This window comes from Oryza brachyantha, chromosome 9, assembly GCF_000231095.2.
Source record: "Oryza brachyantha chromosome 9, ObraRS2, whole genome shotgun sequence".
Lineage (NCBI taxonomy): Eukaryota > Viridiplantae > Streptophyta > Magnoliopsida > Poales > Poaceae > Oryza > Oryza brachyantha.
The window spans coordinates 3,412,550-3,424,240 of NC_023171.2; the positions used below are offsets into that span (position 1 = coordinate 3,412,550).

General features: G+C 40.3%; 2 protein-coding genes across 2 annotated transcripts; one reads left to right on the forward strand and one right to left on the reverse strand.

Annotated features, from left to right (window-relative positions):
* Positions 1-826: 826 nt before the first annotated feature.
* Positions 827-3,343, reverse strand: LOC102707610 (nitrile-specifier protein 5). Its single transcript, XM_006660385.3, has 2 exons — positions 3,153-3,343; positions 827-2,008 (listed from the first exon to the last, which is right to left on the reverse strand). Exons 1-2 carry the CDS (start codon positions 3,174-3,176, stop codon positions 1,049-1,051), a joined length of 984 nt encoding a protein of 327 aa, XP_006660448.1. The 5' UTR covers positions 3,177-3,343; the 3' UTR covers positions 827-1,048.
* A 2,419-nt stretch (positions 3,344-5,762) lies between these two features.
* LOC102707894 (CASP-like protein 5B3) lies at positions 5,763-9,102 on the forward strand. The gene is made up of 3 exons (XM_006660386.3): positions 5,763-6,097; positions 7,920-8,052; positions 8,535-9,102. Exons 1-3 carry the CDS (start codon positions 5,967-5,969, stop codon positions 8,733-8,735), a joined length of 465 nt encoding a protein of 154 aa, XP_006660449.2. The 5' UTR covers positions 5,763-5,966; the 3' UTR covers positions 8,736-9,102.
* The last annotated feature ends 2,589 nt before the right edge of the window (positions 9,103-11,691 follow it).

Consider the following 11,691-nt stretch of genomic DNA (forward strand, 5'->3'; position numbering starts at 1 on the left):
CGTATATAATATAAATTATGTACATCTAGTGATATAGAGGTTTGTCATGTTTTTCTTTGTAATTTATAAATAATTAAGCTCTTACAATTTTCATCACTTGCGTATATAATATCATCTTCTAGGATTAGGTTCAAGTTAGAGTGAAAAAATCATGAAGATACGTCCTACGTATGCTAATAAAATTTTAGTTAAAATTTTCATAGGTAGTTTGTCTTCAGTTTTGAGCCCTACTCATCGAGAGATCCTGGTTCCGCCACTGCAGCTGCTGAATCATAATCAACCTCTCTCTAATGCTCTTGGCTTACTATCGTGTGGTTGTGTGCACAACTGATCTGTAGTCTGATTATTTTCAGTATGTCAGGCATGAGCAATCTTCTTGGAAGTTCTCTTGAACTGAATCCAGAAGCAAAACCGAGCAAATACACTAGTTCCACTTCATAACGGCCACTCACTCTTCTCAGCTAGACAAGCTAATGAGATATTGAGACAACTACAACAAGGAGAAGCAGGTTTAGAGTTAGGAAATGCACTTCAACCTAGCCCTGCCTGCATGTAGTGGACAAAAGATCCGGCATTGAATTTGAATTGAGGGGTTGCATATACGATGAAAATAGATAAACTCTAGCTTAAAAAAAATTGAGCCGGGTTCTCCCTCACTTGAAGCAGCTCTGCCTCTGAATGAGGGCCTCCTTTTGAGCGTAGTATTTCAGTGAGAATTGAACGAATTCATGTACTAGTAAAAGAATTCATCTGTTTTAAGGGAGTTATCGGAAATTCCGACCTATCCTAGGAAGGAATTATGCATCTCGTCAACTTAAACGGCATGTTTGGAAATCAGGCATTTCAAGCACCAATCCATCTCATTATTGTTCAACTGCACAAACAAACACAAGCACAAGATAAGACAGGACAGCAATACCAACACCAACAAGAGATGCAGCAGCATATTGACAAGCGCACACACATACACGACACAAGCTCATGATGGCAGAAGCAAGCAGAAACAGTACACGTACACCTGCATGACCAATTGGCGCGCTCGCTAGCTTCAAGGAGCTAGCGGCGGAGTGAAGAAGTAGATGTCGTCGAGCCGGTCGTTCGTCGACGAGTTGCCGCCGTAGACCAGCAGCCCTCGCCGGCCGCCGACCTCCCCCGCCGAGAACGCGCACCATCCCCTCGGCCCCGGGTGGTGCTCGGACGCGTCGTCCAGCCTTGCCCAAGCGCCCGTCTCCGTGTCCAGCGCGAACGCCTCGGCGGAGAACTTGCCGGCGCCGAGGTGGCCGAGGTCGCTCGGGTCCACCTCGCCGCCGAACACCACCACATGCTTGCCTATCCCGGCGGCGCAGAACACGCTGCGCGGGGACGGCTTGTCGGTGCCACCTGTGGTTTCGACCGTGGACCACGCTCCGGTGGCCGGGTCGTAGCAGTGCACGTCGTCGAGCTCCTCGCCGGAGAAGCCGTACACCACCCACACCTTCCCGCCGGCAACGGCCAGCCCGGGACCTCCGCGCGGCTTGCACGCCTCGCCCGGCGACGGAAGCGCTTCCCACTTCCCGGCGGCGACATCGTAGGCCCACAGGTCGTTGAGGCGGCCGGCGTCGCCGCACCCCCCGAAGACGTACACCTTCCCGCCCTCCGCGTCCGCCACCATGGAGTGGTAGCTCCGGTGCGGTGGGCCTTCGCCGGCGCCGGAGGACAGCAGCGTCCACGTGCCGGTCTCCGTGTGGAAGGAGTACAGCTCGTTGAGCTCCTTGTGGTCCTGGTCGCGGCCGCCGAACATGTACACGGTGGCGCCGACGGACGCCATGCTGACGCCGACGCGCGGGGGCGGCACGTCCCCGGCGGCGTCAAGGGACGACCAGCACTGCGACTTGAGGTCGAAGGCGTACATGGCGTTGTCCACCGGCACGCGAGGGGTGAACTCACCGCCGAACGCGTAGGCCGTGTCGCCGACGAGGGTGATGGCGTGGGAGCTTCTTGCTCCCGGCCCATCTCCCTTCTGCTCTAGCTGTGCGCCATCAATTAATTTACCGGTGTTAATTAATTAGTCAAATTTTAGGGAAAATACATAGTACCAATTTGTGTCTAGGAATTTTACAGAAGACGAAACATAGTACTAGTATAAACATGCTACAAAATCATCCTTTTAACATAGCGGCCTGAAATGCTGTTAATTGACGCATAAGTCCTGTGGCGTTTTAATTCGGTAAAGATTTAGGCCCTGCTTAGTTCCAAAAACTTTTTCCAAAAACATCTATCGAATGTTTGGACATCTAAATATCTAAATGAAGTATTAAATATATATAAACATTAAAACTAATTACCAGTTACGTAGAAAACAGTGAGACGAATCTTTTGAGCCTAATTAGAACGTGATTAGCCATAAGTCCTACATTAATCAATATGTGCTAATGACAGATTAATTAGACTCAAAAAATTCGTCTAGCAGTTTTCAGTTGGAATCTGAAATTTATTTTATAAATAGACTACGTTTAATTCAAATGTGTGTTTAAAGTTTTGATATAATATTTTTGCAAAATTTTTTTTACAAATTAAACAAGGCCTTAGCTGTTGTATTGGAATCAAAATTTCTTCGACTCCGGAAAGCTGAATTGGAAGATTCACTGAATATATTTGACCTTTTTTACAAATCATCAAACAGTTACTATCACCAACATATCCCAAGTTCCCAACTCATTTTCCAGTCCATAGCTGTCAACCCATCAATCAATCACTGTTACCCGCTAAGTCCCCAAATTGAGACCCAACCTTGCATGATCTGAAGGTTCCAGTACCTGAACATGCTATTCTAAGTCTCATGTTCTGATTCTACTTGATCTAGAAAGCTCCCCCAGGGATAAATTCCTTGGGTTAGAACCAATTTCATCCACACATGCTCAAGGTAAATCCCCAACCCCTCTCCAGATCGATGAACAAGCCCCAATTCCCAACCACTCCATGGCCATAACCATCACTACAACTCAAGGAACCAATCGCACAGAGCAGAAAATACTCTTCGTAGATCACAGAAAAAAAAAAGCCCCAAGAACTGAAGCAATTTTTTTCTTGAATAAATGGGATATCGCTCCAGGGAGCAGACAACTTAAGAGTAGAAATGAGCAAATAAGAAGCAAGAAAGGTAGAAGGATCACCTTCACCCAGGTGCCAGCAGCCATTGGAATGCACAAATCGGAGCTCTGCTTCCTCTACTAAGCCTTGCCTTTCTCCTTCAATCTGGCAGGCCAGGCCAGGCAATAACTGGAGTAGTGGAGTGCTTCACCTGTAAGCTGGCTGAGGAAGTGAGGAGGAACCTGAAGGCGACATTTCCTGAACCAATTTGGCCACTTGCTTCGAGATAAATTACCTTTTAGCCACCATGCGTGCTGTCGTGGTGGCACTGTGGCATTTTCTGGGGCAAGAGTCTACTGAGCTCATTGAGATCCTGTTCGGAGAGTCTCGGGAGGGCTCAAGTGCATGTAAAAAATCCAGGGTAACTCTTCGAGTTTACTGATAGTATAATACTACCAGTAGAAAAAGTATTTTTTTTTATTTTGTTAATTACTTAACTAACATTATTTTATAATTTTGTTTTTTAATAAAGATCATAATAGAAAAGACGATATTATTCTTTTAAATTTCTACTACACCTAATATTATTGGTAGTATAATTTAATTATAATCGTCTAATAAAAATAGATCAACGGTATCGATTAATTATATTACAAGTAAAATACATCGAAATCAATGTGCAAAACTTATTATTAGTTCTCCGAACGTGATTAAATAGGATGAAGAAGAGAAGGCAAAGAAATAATTGTTATGCGTGACAAATAAAAAGAAACTGTTTAGTTCGATGCTCAACACATACTTCCACGTAAATAAGAGTCTGATACTGAGGAAACAAGACGCCCAAGATCACATGAAACAACGCATCTCGTTCGTGAATAATAAATTAAGTATTAGCTATTATAAAATTAAAAAATAAACTGATACGTTTTAAAGTAACTTTTACATCAAAGCATTTAAAATGAACCGTTGAAATGGTGTTTATAGGAAAAGCTGAGAACTTTTCTTCTCTCTTGTGAACCAACTCAGCCTAACCGAAGAAGAGTGTCAAAAGTTTCAAAAGAAGAAAAACAAGACGGCCAAGAGTGACGATCATGATTGACAACCGTGATAAATACAAAATATTACAGCAAAAAGAAAAGGCACCTATTCACGTTTTTTTAATGAAGAATGAATGATTATCTGGTTTTTAATTCCTATATATAACCAATAATTAACTACTACAAAATTAAAATTTCATCCTACAAGTATGAGAAAAACTTTAATATATTTTTCAACAAATACACCGCTGGGTATTTCTGAAAATGTGCTTGCAAAAGTTAAAAAAAAACTGAGGAAAAGCGGAGGGAAACAACACAGCCTAAGTGGCATTGATGTAATATGCTGAATGTGTCTGGCCTTAGACTCGATGCCTAAAAGGCTGCAGAATTTTACACTTTCATGTTTGTCGAATGCTGGAGCAGTTACTATTTCAACAGCTCTACATGATGATTCAGTATACTAGCATATCACCCATACATTACAACAGAATTTTATTAAAAATATCATTAGTATGTTAATAAGTAGAGTTAATAAAAGTGGTTTGATATATAGATATTAATTATTTTTTCTTTTAAAAAATAAGAGAGAGTTGGTGGTGGGGTAGGTGACAGATTCACCACCACTGCTCATCTTTATAGTAGTATAGATATTGTGTTGGTTCTAACTCACAAATGCCTTATTGGCTAACGTAAAAAAGGCATCAATATGCAAATGGCCATTGATTTAGGACAATAAAGTAAGTGACAATTAATTAAGGTTATCATTATAGTTTTTTAATTGTGCAAAGTTGGTTAAGATGTCATAGGTTATATGCTGAGATGTGCACTAGTCATTTTCGTTGTAATTCAGGGGCATATACGTAGTTCTCAACATTGAATTATATGTTTTGTCCAATGACCGGATGTCATTGGTTATCCAATGAGATCTTTATTTATATAAAAATATAAAATTAAAAACAATTCGAGCACACGTCAACACCTAGCAATAACAGGAGGTGGACGTAGGCCAGCACGCTGGTATTGTTATCACATATTATAATTATCATATTTAGAAATATACATTAGGAAAATTTTTTCTCCTCATCACCTCTCCAAGAAAAGACCACTTCACTCTATCATAAGCTTTCTCAAAATCTATCTTGAGAAAAATACATATTAAGTTCTTACTTTTCATCTCATGTATTACTTCATGTAAAATAACATAACTCTCCAGGATAAATCTACCTAGTATGAAAGCATTCTGAGTATGGAAAATGATCTTGTTAGCTACTTTAGAGAGCCTATTAGACCCGTTTATTTCGGTTTAAGATTATTATAATCTAGATTATTGAGTCTGATTACTATAAATTAGATTAGATTGTTATAATCTGTAATATAATATGCTGTGAGTTATTTCTTTTCTAGATAAAGCTCACCTAAATAAGTTTATCGGATTATAATAAGCTAGATCCAGACTATAATAAACTACTTCAACGAGTTATCTGTTTCTATCAATTTACTCTCAGTAATATCTGGATTATAATAATAAGAAACGGACCTTAGTTAACATTATATTAACTCTAAGCGAACATGAAAAGATTTTTAGAGTAATTAGCTCTTCTAAGCATGTGGTTTTACGAAATTTATTTATTTATTTTGGAGAAGCCGTTTCTCTCTCTCCCGTACCTGCTGATTCTTGGCTTGCTTGCTGGCTGCTGCTCCATCGCCTTTTTCCCATCTCACACCACAACCACCACCGCCACACAGATCCGCGACCGCGGGCAGCGAGGGGTTCCGGTGAGGCGGCCAGCAGTCCCCCGCAGCTGGCGGCGGCGCGCACCACACCTACCTTGTAGGGGGGGGGGGGAAGGTGGGGGATCGATGAAGGATGTAGTGGGGAGCCCAGGGACATGGAGCGGCATGTCGCTGCGGGTGTCGCAATGCGTCTTCGCCGGCGCCTCCGTCGTCGCCATGGCCTCCGCCTACGGCTTCTCCAACTACACCGCCTTCTGGTAACGTACTCCTGCCTTCCACATCTCTCTCTCTCTCTCTCTCTCTCTAGCCTCCCCCACTCTACTAGTAAGTATTCGCTTCTTGCAATGCCAGTACCGGGCTTGCATTGGTCGTCTCTATCTAGGGAAATATGTCAATTTTCTTGCTTGGCCTTCTTGGTGCCAAATATTACTTGTTTCTTCCAATTTCACTAGGAGTAATCGCGTTTCAACCTGCGCGTTTCGCTGGGTTTTGGAAGACACGGTGCAATGTTAAGGGTTCTTGCGCAAATGCTTCATGCTCATGTCGTAATTTTGGAGTTCTTGAAGTAACATTGGCCCCTACCTATATATGAGCTGATTTCTGAACCTAATTTCCAGAGAACAATGCTGTTTTGGTATTTCACTTGGTAGTATAGGGTTCTGTCTTAGGTTTGGTAGTGCCTTCTGTTCTCCTTCCTTTGGAAATTGGACACAAGACATTACTCATTTTAGTTTAGTTCCCCATTCAACTTCGTTAATTTTTGCCAGTGCTTGAAGTAACATGTACATGGACGGTAAGAGTTACAATTAGTTGGCATGTAGTAACTGAAATGAGCAAGAAACATCAATGGCTAGAAGTACAGTAGTTGCATCTCCGATGAGTTAATGCTTACCTGCTGGTATGCAAATTCAACATGGTGTGTGTTCTTCCCAAAGTTTCTCTTTGTTGGCAGTCTAGCTGTACTGTCTGGTCCCATATATTTCCTTGCTATATTCCATGCCATTCGTGTAGATTGATTGATCTGCAATAAAACTATACAATAATTCCATGGATTCGGTGTCTCATGCAAGAGAGCTCCTTGGATATCCACCTCACCCCAACTTGAATCAGGATGCTTTTACATTCCTTTCATTTCCTCTTAACCCCATTTTCCAAGTTCACGAAACACACACGCACACACTTCTCTCCTCTCTTCGTGAACCATGCCCTTTAACCTCCTCGCTACCTCTTGCATAGTTTTTCTAGCTTTGTTTATATTCAGTGTCAATGTCTGCTTTCTTTCTACAAATTTAATGTTGCTTGTTTTTCAAGAAAGGGAAAATCTTGAACTGAAATTTAGCGGTATCATTGTTCTTTTCTACTTAGAAAATCTTGAAGGGCTTGGAAGCTTGGAAATGGTCCTGGACTACCGGTTGACTTTCAACCGGATAAGGGGCCAGAACAACTTTTTGTTTGTTTGAAACCAAAAAGGCCAGACATTGTTCAATGATGTTGTGTGCATGTCTATTTCTTACTAAAAAAGAAGATAGTGGGATAGTAACGGATTGGTGTTGGTATAGCAGATAGTGGGCACTATACTAGGCTTACAATGGCGACGCGTGCGGGTGCCGTAGCCAAGATTGGTGTGGCTGGTGTGTTGTGTGCTCCAGTGCACGACCAACCTTGATAGCCTTCTATCGTTAATATTTCTTCCTGTAACCTTTCTTCCCTCAATCTTAATACCATTTGGATGGCCCTTCTTGGGCTATCCTTGCTAAAATAACTCAAGTCTATTTTGTAAAATAGTGGCCGCTGTTTTGCTTACCAGGCCGCTATTGTTAATGCATTTTCCAACCCACTATTTTACACTGCTACCGCATCTCGGTAGCAACAGTAGCCACTACATTTTGTGAAAATTTTTCTGTTAGAGTTGTGTACCAGAATTGTCAAAACACTGCATGCCTTGATTTTTAGACTGAGTTGGGAAAAGTTTCATAATTATTGACTAATATTCAGAATTGCTTCAGCAGGAGCTCAAGGGCTCTTATGTGACATCGTCTACATTCATAACTGATTGATATTATGCTCTCTTTTTTTCAGCTACTTAATTGCTTCCATGGGACTGCAGCTTCTTTGGAGTTTTGGCCTTGCTTGTCTGGATATCTATTCGTTACAAACTAAAAGAGATCTTCATAACCCAGTGCTTGTAAGCCTGTTTGTTGTTGGTGATTGGGTAAGTGCTTCAATTATTGTATAATTTCTCAAGCTATCGCATTTGAATTTGTAAAAAGCATGAAAAGAAAGTTTTGAAAAATAAAAGGAGAACTACAACGGAAAGTGGCACACATGTTTTGTGAAAGTTCTTAAATTTCCTGCTCAGCTGGACAGTTTTGAGGCAAGGAAAATAGAAAGGAATCATGTCAAATTGTCCATACTGTTAACTGTCCATTGAGTGCAATCTAGTCGTAGGTCTAAATCAGTGTATAACGTCATAACATGAAAAAAGTAATGCAATTGTCTTGAATTATTTAGGGAATAAAATGAAAACGGACAATATTTGTTGTTTTACTGTCAGTTCTATTCAATCAATTTTGTACCCATAAGATCAAAAAGTAACTGAGCTTCAGAATTGTGCAGTAAAATGAACTTTTAGATTGGGTACAGGAAATGATATGGGCAGGTTATCACAGAACATTGTATTTCTTTGTATTGCAGGTGACAGCAATTCTTTCATTTGCAGCGGCTTCTGCTTCTGCTGGTGTCACCATTCTTTTCGAGAGAGATGTTCACTTCTGTAGGATGTACCCGCAGCTTTCATGTGGTCGCTACGAGCTTTCGGTTATCTTGGCATTCATCACATGGTCGTTCATAGCTACATCAGCAGTTTCCATGTTTTGGTTACTGGCTTCGCTTTGAGTCGTATCATTGTCACTGTCGTGTTGTGCTAACCATCAGGATTGCATCGACTGTAATCTGCTTGAGACATTTTGATAATTAGATTTTAATGGGGAAGCACCCATCATCCTGTGTAGGTATTGTCTGCTTGGCCCACTGATCTTTGGTTTGCAAAGAGTTTATTTGATCCACTCTGGAGCTGATCAAGAGAGCAGTAATGGAACCAAGTCACTATGTTACTTGTGTACTAGGCTCGAGGGTATATAGCGTCAAAGAATTGCCATGTTGCACCTTCATGTTTGCTGAAGTTCAGTCGGACAAACTTTGAACAATATATGATCCTGAGAGGCACTTTACAGTGTGAAGATGGAGAAAAACGATAATTAGGTAAGTCAGGCTTAAATGGGGCCTCTGCATATTGTTAATACTAGAAGATTTATTTATTTATTTATTAACTGGGAGTGGAATTACTAGTAATTTTGAAGGCATTGAAGCGATTTTTTTTAAAGGAATTGCGTTCTTCAGTGGCCTTTGCTATTACAGATTGGTTGCTTGATGAAGTTTTGCAGTGTTAATAATTTCCGTGGGCAGATTTTGGACTGACCAGATGCGAGGCTTCACGGTTGAAACCCATCGAGTGTTAAGCGTTTTGGTTTTGATTAATCCAAGGTGTGTGTCTCATCTTTAGTTATATATTCCAAGCTAACCTCATTTTTTTATGGGGTTCAACGTGAAAGTGATGAATAGGTGCGTTGTAAAGTGTTTGATGGGCGATAGATCATAGGTGATGGATGAAATGAGTTTCTAACCATTTTTTAAGGGAAAACTGTTAACTCTATTTATCTAAAGCAACATGCATACAGCCTTCCGCTAGATAATTGGAAATGAATTCCGGAGGAACCGAAACCCAGGTTGAAATGCATATTTTAGAACTACTTTGGCTAGCCTATGAGCTATTCTGTTAACCGATCGCTGAGTCCAGATTACCTTCGCCTAGGAGTGGGCAGAAAAAGTCAATCAAAACCGAAGAACTGAATCGAATTACCGGAACCGGAGTCAAACTAACAAAAGTCGAATTTTCGGGTCACCAGTTAGTAGTTAGGACTAAACGAAATAATTTTAGTTAATTTAGTTAGAGTTGTCAGTTAAAAAAAACCGAACAAATATACAACTCTCGCAACTAAAGTTGAGACAGCATACTGCGGCTGATCAGCAATGCTGCCTGACAGCCATGACGCCAAAAACTTCTGGTCATTTCCCATAGGGCTTGGAGATGGAAAATAATTAATAAATAAAACTTTTACATACATCTTTTTAGCAAGGCTAAAAATAAACTACGATAAAAAACATAAAATCAACTCTAAATTTAAAACTAAAATTTAAATTTTAGCTTATAATTATAAGCATAATAAAAAGGCTAACCAGACCAACAAGGTCGCGTAGTCGTAGAACCTTCTACGTAACACAGACCGATTATCTTCCTTTATTTTCCTACATTGCAACTCTACTCCGGTTGCCAAACCGTTGTGAACCAACTGCCACACTAATATTTTTATTTTATTTGGAACACTTGCATTCCATAACCTTAGAACATTTTTTGGGTACAAACGAATGAATTAAATATTATAGAAAGTTATTAAATTGAATTTTTAAAAAAATCAAAGGAAGTCACGATGGTATGAATCATAATGTTTATGAGTTTACAAAGAATGCCCCCGATAATCTGTCATCCTTTAGCTAGAAGAATGCACACCACGAAACGTTAATAGATTGCCAGATTGTGCATACAGCCGAGGAAGTTTGTTTAGTCATTAGGTTGACGTCCTCTTATACCAATTTGGTGCACACGGATGTCGAACGAGTACAGTAAGGTTTACGTATTTAATTCTTAGTCTTTGTGAAGTTGGGATTAAACTTCTTATCATAAGGAGGGGAAACCGCTCTCCCCACATTAAGAGAAACTAGGGACGGTTGTGAGTAATACATGATCGATTCTAGTTTAATTAAATAAACTTATTTACTTGAACTAAAACCAACCATAAATTACTCGCCCGTGTCCACCCTAAGAGAAACCCGCTAAACAAGAGTATTGCTAATATAGTAATCTTTTCCACAACTCTCGTACATAGTTATCTGGACAATACTTTATTTAAAATATCCATATAGCAAACGCTACATATTTATATCATATTAAAACATGGTAAGATAATATTCATTTGTGCCCTCAAAGAATGGTCATAAAGTCAGTTTGATCCGTTATCGGTAAATAATGCACCCTTACTGGTAATGTTTCAAGGCAAGTCATTAACCTGATATCTGGGGGCCTGTTCGCACCGTTAGTGGTAATGTTTCAAAATCCTTTTTAGATAATGGATTTTCATTAAAACCTGGCTCTAAAGGTAATGTTTCAAGATATGTCCTTAGCCTGTTATCTGGAGCTCTGTTCGCAGCATAGGAATTGGTATATCAATGTAGCAGCAAAAGTGCAAACAGAGGAATGAAGTTTTTTTGAAGAATTCCTCGAGTCCAACTAGGGCCTAGAATTCAATAAATTATAGCCAAGTCAGCAAAAATTTAAGCACCTCAGAGCATTTGCAATGTAAAGTCAAAAGAAACGCTTATGACTTACGAGCTTAACTTGGAGCCAGAGTGGTAAAGGAGGCTCTACCATTGAGAAAAAGTAAATATTAGCCTAGTTAATATTTTGAACATACACTTCCCTGAAATCCCACCCTGCAACTGCTTACGTTTCTATCGATAAAATATTTTGATTTGAGTATTGCAGGACTGAAGTGAAATTTGTCTGCAAGAGCACTGAACCTTCACGAATATGCATGTTAGCATTAACACAACTCACACAACAGCAATATTCTACCTCAGCTTTGAAATGCTACAATGGGGTAGATATGCTTGAAAGCATATATTGCAAAATTTCAACGGTTCCTCCCATTCAGTTTCTTGGTCACATGAGTAAATC